Source organism: Rhinichthys klamathensis, unplaced genomic scaffold (genome assembly GCF_029890125.1).
Source record: "Rhinichthys klamathensis goyatoka isolate OS25496 unplaced genomic scaffold, OSU_Roscu_1.1 h1tg000176l_1, whole genome shotgun sequence".
Classification (NCBI taxonomy): Eukaryota; Metazoa; Chordata; class Actinopteri; order Cypriniformes; family Leuciscidae; genus Rhinichthys; species Rhinichthys klamathensis.
The window spans coordinates 1,500,001-1,508,604 of NW_026606705.1; the positions used below are offsets into that span (position 1 = coordinate 1,500,001).

Below are 8,604 nucleotides of genomic sequence, written 5' to 3' on the forward strand. Positions count from 1 at the left end.
AGATAGATAGATAGATAGATAGATAGATAGATAGATAGATAGATAGATAGATAGATGGTTGGATAGATAGATGGTTGGATAGATAGATAGATAGATAGATAGATAGATAGATAGATAGATAGATAGACAGATGGTTGGATAGATAGATAGATAGATAGACAGATAGATAGATAGATAGATAGATAGATAGATAGATGGTTAGATAGATAGATAGATAGATAGATAGATATATAGATGGTTGGATAGATAGATAGATAGATAGATAGATAGATAGATAGATAGATAGATAGATAGATAGATAGATAGATAGATAGATAGATAGATAGATAGATGGTTGGATAGATAAATAGATAGATAGATAGATAGATAGATAGATAGATAGATAGATAGATAGATAGATAGACAGATGGTTGGATAGATAGATAGATAGATATATAGATAGATAGATAGATAGATAGATAGATAGATAGATAGATAGATAGATAGATAGATAGATAGACAGATGGTTGGATAGATAGATAGATAGATAGATAGATAGATAGATAGATAGATAGATAGATAGATAGATAGATAGATAGATAGATAGATAGATAGATAGATAGATAGATAGATAGATAGACAGATGGTTGGATAGATAGATAGATAGATAGATAGATAGATAGATAGATAGATAGATAGATAGATAGATAGATAGATAGATAGATGGTTGGATAGATAGATAGATAGATAGATAGATAGATAGATAGATAGATAGATAGATAGATAGATAGATAGATAGATAGATAGATAGATGGTTGGATAGATAGATAGATAGATAGATAGATAGATAGATAGATAGATAGATAGATAGATAGATAGATAGATAGATAGATAGATAGATAGATGGTTGGAGAGATAGATAGATAGATAGATAGATAGATAGATAGATAGATAGATAGATAGATAGATAGATGGTTGGATAGATAGATAGATAGATAGATAGATAGATAGATAGATAGATAGATAGATAGATAGATAGATAGATATATAGATGGTTGGATAGATAGATAGATAGATAGATAGATAGATAGATAGACAGACAGATAGATAGACAGATAGATAGATAGATAGATAGATAGATAGATAGATAGATAGATAGATGGTTGGATAGATAGATAGATAGATAGATAGATAGATAGATAGATAGATAGATAGATAGATAGATAGATAGATAGATAGACAGACAGATGGTTGGATAGATAGATAGATAGATAGATAGATAGATAGATAGATAGATAGATAGATAGATAGACAGATGGTTGGATAGATAGATAGATAGATAGATAGATAGATAGATAGATAGATAGATAGATAGATAGATAGATAGATAGATAGATAGATAGATAGATGGTTGGATAGATAGATAGATAGATAGATAGATAGATAGATAGATAGATGGTTGGATAGATAGATAGATAGATAGATAGATAGATAGATAGATAGATAGATAGATAGACAGATGGTTGGATAGATAGATAGATAGATAGATAGATAGATAGATAGATAGATAGATAGATAGATAGATAGATAGATGGTTGGAGAGATAGATAGATAGATAGATAGATAGATAGATAGATAGATAGATAGATAGATAGATAGATAGATAGATAGATAGATAGATAGATAGATAGATGGTTGGATAGATAGATAGATAGATAGATAGATAGATATATAGATGGTTGGATAGATAGATAGATAGATAGATAGATAGATAGATAGATAGATAGATAGATAGACAGACAGATAGATAGACAGATAGATAGATAGATAGATAGATAGATAGATAGATAGATGGTTGGATAGATAGATAGATAGATAGATAGATAGATAGATAGATAGATAGATAGATAGACAGACAGATAGACAGACAGATGGTTGGATAGATAGATAGATAGATAGATAGATAGATAGATAGATAGATAGATAGATAGATAGATAGATAGACAGATGGTTGGATAGATAGATAGATAGATAGATAGATAGATAGATAGATAGATAGATAGATAGATGGTTGGATAGATAGATGGTTGGATAGATAGATAGATAGATAGATAGATAGATAGATAGATAGATAGATAGATAGATAGATAGATAGATAGATAGATAGATAGACAGATGGTTGGATAGATAGATAGATAGATAGACAGATAGATAGATAGATAGATAGATAGATAGATAGATAGATAGATAGATGGTTAGATAGATAGATAGATAGATAGATAGATAGATATATAGATGGTTGGATAGATAGATAGATAGATAGATAGATAGATAGATAGATAGATAGATAGATAGATAGATAGATAGATGGTTGGATAGATAAATAGATAGATAGATAGATAGATAGATAGATAGATAGACAGATGGTTGGATAGATAGATAGATATATAGATAGATAGATAGATAGATAGATAGATAGATAGATAGACAGATGGTTGGATAGATAGATAGATAGATAGATAGATAGATAGATAGATAGATAGATAGATAGATAGATAGACAGATGGTTGGATAGATAGATAGATAGATAGATAGATAGATAGATAGATAGATAGATAGATGGTTGGATAGATAGATAGATAGATAGATAGATAGATAGATAGATAGATAGATAGATAGATAGATGGTTGGATAGATAGATAGATAGATAGATAGATAGATAGATAGATAGATAGATAGATAGATAGATGGTTGGAGAGATAGATAGATAGATAGATAGATAGATAGATAGATAGATAGATAGATAGATAGATAGATAGATGGTTGGATAGATAGATAGATAGATAGATAGATAGATAGATAGATAGATAGATAGATAGATAGATAGATAGATAGATAGATAGATATATAGATGGTTGGATAGATAGATAGATAGATAGATAGATAGATAGATAGATAGATAGATAGACAGACAGATAGATAGACAGATAGATAGATAGATAGATAGATAGATAGATAGATAGATAGATAGATGGTTGGATAGATAGATAGATAGATAGATAGATAGATAGATAGATAGATAGATAGATAGACAGACAGATGGTTGGATAGATAGATAGATAGATAGATAGATAGATAGATAGATAGATAGATAGATAGATAGATAGATAGATAGACAGACAGATGGTTGGATAGATAGATAGATAGATAGATAGATAGATAGATAGATAGATAGATAGATAGATAGATAGACAGATGGTTGGATATATAGATAGATAGATAGATAGATAGATAGATAGATAGATAGATAGATAGATAGATAGATAGATGGTTGGATAGATAGATAGATAGATAGATAGATAGATAGATAGATAGATAGATAGATAGATAGATAGATAGATAGATAGATAGATGGTTGGATAGATAGATAGATAGATAGATAGATAGATAGATAGATAGATAGATAGATAGATGGTTGGAGAGATAGATAGATAGATAGATAGATAGATAGATAGATAGATAGATAGATAGATAGATAGATAGATAGATGGTTGGATAGATAGATAGATAGATAGATAGATAGATAGATAGATAGATAGATAGATATATAGATGGTTGGATAGATAGATAGATAGATAGATAGATAGATAGATAGATAGATAGATAGATAGATAGATAGATAGACAGACAGATAGATAGACAGATAGATAGATAGATAGATAGATAGATAGATAGATAGATGGTTGGATAGATAGATAGATAGATAGATAGATAGATAGATAGATAGATAGATAGATAGATAGATAGATAGATAGACAGACAGATGGTTGGATAGATAGATAGATAGATAGATAGATAGATAGATAGATAGATAGATAGATAGATAGATAGATAGATAGACAGATGGTTGGATAGATAGATAGATAGATAGATAGATAGATAGATAGATAGATAGATAGATAGATAGATAGATAGATGGTTGGATAGATAGATAGATAGATAGATAGATAGATAGATAGATAGATAGATAGATGGTTGGATAGATAGATAGATAGATAGATAGATAGATAGATAGATAGATAGATAGATAGATAGATAGATATAATCACATTTTCAAATATATACAGATTCAAAAACAATTATTTTAGATTGTAATATGTTTTCACTATATAACTGTTTTTACTGTATTTTCAAATATATGCCGCCTTGTAATCCTATTCTCACTAAAGCTGCATATAGTCAATCACAAAATTCAGACTAACGACTAACTGACCGTGTATCAGATGAGTGCAGAGCTGAACAGTGGCGGCCCTGCGCCCCCGTGTGGCGATCAGTGGAGTCGCTGTCCCTCCACACCAGCAGGCGGCGACACACACACACACACACACACACACACACACAGACCGCGCGAGGGAACCCGGCGGAGAGGCGTCATGTGCTGAGATGAGGTGGTAGGTTATAATAAATGTGATGTTTACTTCTCAATAACAGCTTACAGTTATAAACACACGACAGCGAACAGTGTTCATGAATCATGATGTTACAAACAGAAACTTTTATGCATAAATAAGAAGATCCGTGTTGAGAGTATTTAATCTAACAGATGAATATCATCTACTTGTCGACTTTCCCCCCGCGGAACATTTAATTTGATCTCATTAGCTCCTCATTATGGTTTTTCTTTTTACAGTGTCTCTAGAGTTTCTTCAGCGACTCATTCGCTTGACTCTTCTCTGGGAAGCGCTTTGGTTTACATGTGTATAAATCACGATTATTGTTGTTAATATTTGCATGTACTTTCACTGTCTTTGATTCATATAACGATCTGAAATATATGTAATTAATAGATAAGACTCTTTTATGTGGATAAATATCACAAAAAACATGTCCCGAGTTGAGTTGAATATTTTACCCCACATTTAAAAGAAAAAAATAAGAATGTATTTTGCAGAAAGAAAACAATTTACTATTATTATTAAAATTGGTTAAAATTCTGGATAATTGAGTTTGTTTTTTTGGTTTGATATAGAGATCATGATTTTCACATTATTCTGAATAAACAACTAAACAAACTAATTTACTAGAGGTTGCTGCAATCTATTGAAAAATATTTAATTATTATTATTTATTTTTTTAAATGTGGTTTGAATGAATGATTCAGTGACTCACTCATAAAGACTTTACTTTTTTAATTACTGGATGAATCAATGTTTTTGAAGGAATCTTTTGAATTAATGACTCACTCATACAGATTTCACTCGTTTCATTACTGAATGAATCAGCGTTTTTAAATGAATCTCTTGAGTAAATGATTCAATGACTCACTCTTAAAGACTCGTTTCATAACTGGATGAATCAGTTGCTGCGTCCCAATTCGCCTACTTATACTACGCCCTAAAAGAATGTACTCTTTTTGTGAAGAAAAAGTACATACTTTTGAGTGTGTAGCAAAAGAGTAGGCAAGCTTTGGGACATACTACTTCGTCATCTTTAACGGACAGATCTGTCGCGTGCATCCGGTCACCGTAAACTGCCCATCTCGTCACAGTTAAAATCCTCCATTCAATCTAAGTTAATTTCTTACGGTTTCGGAGAGAAATGTTGTAGCACGTTCATCTGCCAGTCGTGGGTCTTTCATGCCGAGACTCTCCTCATGTGTTTGGAATTTGAATATAATAATGCATTTAAAAGTTAATGGCTAAACATATCTTTGCAAAAGTTCACAATGCTGCTGCAGATGCAATATAATGTGGACAACATTGAATAAATACATTTTCGTCAGGTTAGATACTGATAATTAATCACTCAAACCCCTTTATCTAAACCTCTCTACATAACCGTCGGACTCGCGCGTCCTCCATGTCTGTAGTTTTTGAACACTTTTTACTCGTGTTTGTAGTTCTAACCGAATCCTCGTCCAACGCGCGATGGGTTGTGGGCAATATCAGCCGTTAGCGTGCGCATCGATCTGCACTTCGGATTCTGACCGGATATAGTAGACCATCCGGGTCTCTTTGGGACACTCATTTCAACATACTACGATTTGGGACGTACTAATTCTATTTTCGAATACTATTTAGGACGGATAGTATGAGAATTGGGACGCAGCAAGTGTTTTTGAATGAATCTCTTGAGTGAATGATTCAATGACTCACTCTTAAAGACTTGTTTCATAACTGGATGAATCAGTGTTTTTGAACGAATCTCTTGAGTGAATGATTCAGTGACTCACTCTTAAAGACTTGTTTCATAACTGGATGAATCAGTGTTTTTGAACGAATCTCTTGAGTCTATGATTCAATGACTCACTCATTAATCCTTCACTCGTTTCATAACTGGATGAATCAGTGTTTTTGAACGAATCTCTTGAGTGACCGTACTCGTCAAAGGTTTAACAGACGTATTTGAATCGTCATTTAGAAATAAGATCGCGTGGGTGGGCGTTTGAATCGAGATCGCGATCTTTTAACACTTAATCGTGCAGCTCTGCTAGACATTGAACAAAGGTTCCAGCGAGCTCCAATAGTGAAGTGATCTCTTCTCCGATCAACAGGTGTGGTCAGTGATGGCACAGAGGATCCTCCACTTCCTGTGTTCCGTCAGGAGATGTCCTCCACTTCCTGCGGCGTCTCGCTTCTGCAGCTCCAAGCCGCCGGATCTCCCCCTGCCTCCGGCGACCTCGGAGAACGAGTCTCTGGTGGAGACGCTGTCCAGCATGGGCGTGGACCTGGAGTCGGCCCGGCGCCGGCAGCCCGGCGTGCTCCGCAAGCAGCTCACCAACGAGCAGGGCCTCGCGCTGTTCCTGCGGAGCAAAGGAGCCGACCCCGAGGCCATCGCCAGCATCATCTCCCGCTTCCCGCGGTCCATCACGCGCACCTGCGCGCACCTGGAGGAGCGCTGGACGCTGTGGAGGAACGTGTTCCGGAGCGACCGCGAGGTGGTGGGCGTGCTCTCGCGCTCCCCCGAGTCCTTCTTCCGCTCCAGCGACAACACGAACCTGGAGGAGAACATCGTGTTCCTGATGTCTCTGGGAATCACGCGGAGAGACTTGCACCGGCTGCTCACCACCGCGCCGCGGACCTTCTCCAACAGCGTGGAGCTGAACCGGAACATGGTGGAGCTGCTCCAGGAGGTGTGCGCGAGGCTCGGCGGGAGGGACCCGCAGGCCTTCGCCAGAACCATCATCTCCAGGAACCTCTACATCTTCATCCGAAGCACCAACCGGATCAGGGCCAACGTGGATTTCCTGATGCGCGATCTGAACTTGAGCAACGCGGAGGCGCTGGGGTTGTTCCAGAGCCACGGCGCGCAGATCCTGGACCTGTCGCACGAGAGCCTGAAGAGGAACGCGGAGAGCCTGCGCCGGAAGCTCGGGTCGCTGGGGTGCGGCGCCGAGCACTTCAAGGCCATGATCCTGAACTACTCGCACGTGCTGTTCCTGTCCTCGGAGCGGCTGGAGCAGAAGCTGGACTGCCTGCTGGAGGGCGGGGTGTGGGTGGAGCAGGTGGTGCTGAAGCCCAAGGTCCTGGACTTCAGCCTCGACAGCATCCGGCACCGGCTGACCCTGCTCAAGCGGCTCGGCTACGACTTCCAGAAGAGCGGCATCGCGGTGCTCGATTCCAGCAAGAAGCGCTTCAGCGCCAAACTAGAGAGGCTGGGTTCAGCGGAGGAGTGAAGAGTGGGCGCTCGCTCGCACTCCCTGTAGACGTTCGTTTACTCCTAACTTCATTTGTGAGAGGATTGTGCTTAATATTATGACACCTGTTAACTTTTCTGGGCCCTTAAAATCAGTACAAAATATGCCAAAGACGGTCATAATATGATGCCATTTAGTGTTTAGTTTGGTCAAATAAAAATGATTGACCTGATTGACATATAAACACATAAATGAACACGAGTTCATGATTATGACAGTATGTCTCATCAACTTTCTTATTTCAAAATAAAAGTCCCGTATTTCACAATATATATATATAAACACATAAATGAACATGAGCTTTTGGTTATGAATGTTTTATTAACATCATTAACTCTTATTTCAAAATAAAAGTCTGGAGGAATAAAGACCGGACGATGTTTCGTCTGATAAGACAGTGTCTTTGGATTAAACACTTTGTACAAGCATAGAAATGTCTGTTCACTTCTAACTTTATTTGTGAGTGGATTGTGCTTAATGTGAATCTTGTTCACCGTCCTGGGCCCTTAAAATCAGTACATAATTTGCCAAAGTGATTCATAATATGATGTAATTTTATTTTTGTGATATCTCCTGTATTTAGTTTGGTTAAAAAAAAATGTTGACCCGATTAACATTTAAAAAAAACTACGTGATCTCATGATTATACTCTTTTATTTCAAAATTAAAGTCCCGTTTTAAGGGGCCGTTCACACAGAATGTATTTTTCCTGTTAAAATATTACAGTACAAAGTGATTCATGCAATTCATTTTGATGATTTTCATTCCTTTTGTCACGATCTCCTATGTTTAAGTTTGGTTAAAGTAGTTGTGAGAAGTGATGTATTGACTGATCTGTGATTTTTCATTTAAGTATTATAAACACATAAATTAAAAGAGCTGAATGAGCAAAAAATATGCACTGGAAAACAATGTATATTGTTTGATGA

General features: G+C 36.0%; 1 protein-coding gene across 3 annotated transcripts; it reads left to right on the plus strand.

Annotated features, from left to right (window-relative positions):
- Nucleotides 1-4,369: 4,369 nt before the first annotated feature.
- Nucleotides 4,370-7,665, plus strand: LOC130092403 (transcription termination factor 1a, mitochondrial). Of its 3 annotated transcripts, none has more exons than XM_056260255.1 (2): nucleotides 4,370-4,427; nucleotides 6,533-7,665. In XM_056260255.1, the coding sequence occupies exon 2, from the start codon at nucleotides 6,545-6,547 to the stop codon at nucleotides 7,652-7,654; it is 1,110 nt and encodes a 369-aa protein (XP_056116230.1). In that variant the 5' UTR covers nucleotides 4,370-4,427; nucleotides 6,533-6,544; the 3' UTR covers nucleotides 7,655-7,665. The 3 variants fall into 3 exon arrangements, with proteins under 3 accessions (XP_056116230.1, XP_056116228.1, XP_056116229.1); XM_056260253.1 differs by having other exon boundaries at nucleotides 4,377-4,430; XM_056260254.1 differs by having other exon boundaries at nucleotides 4,388-4,434.
- The last annotated feature ends 939 nt before the right edge of the window (nucleotides 7,666-8,604 follow it).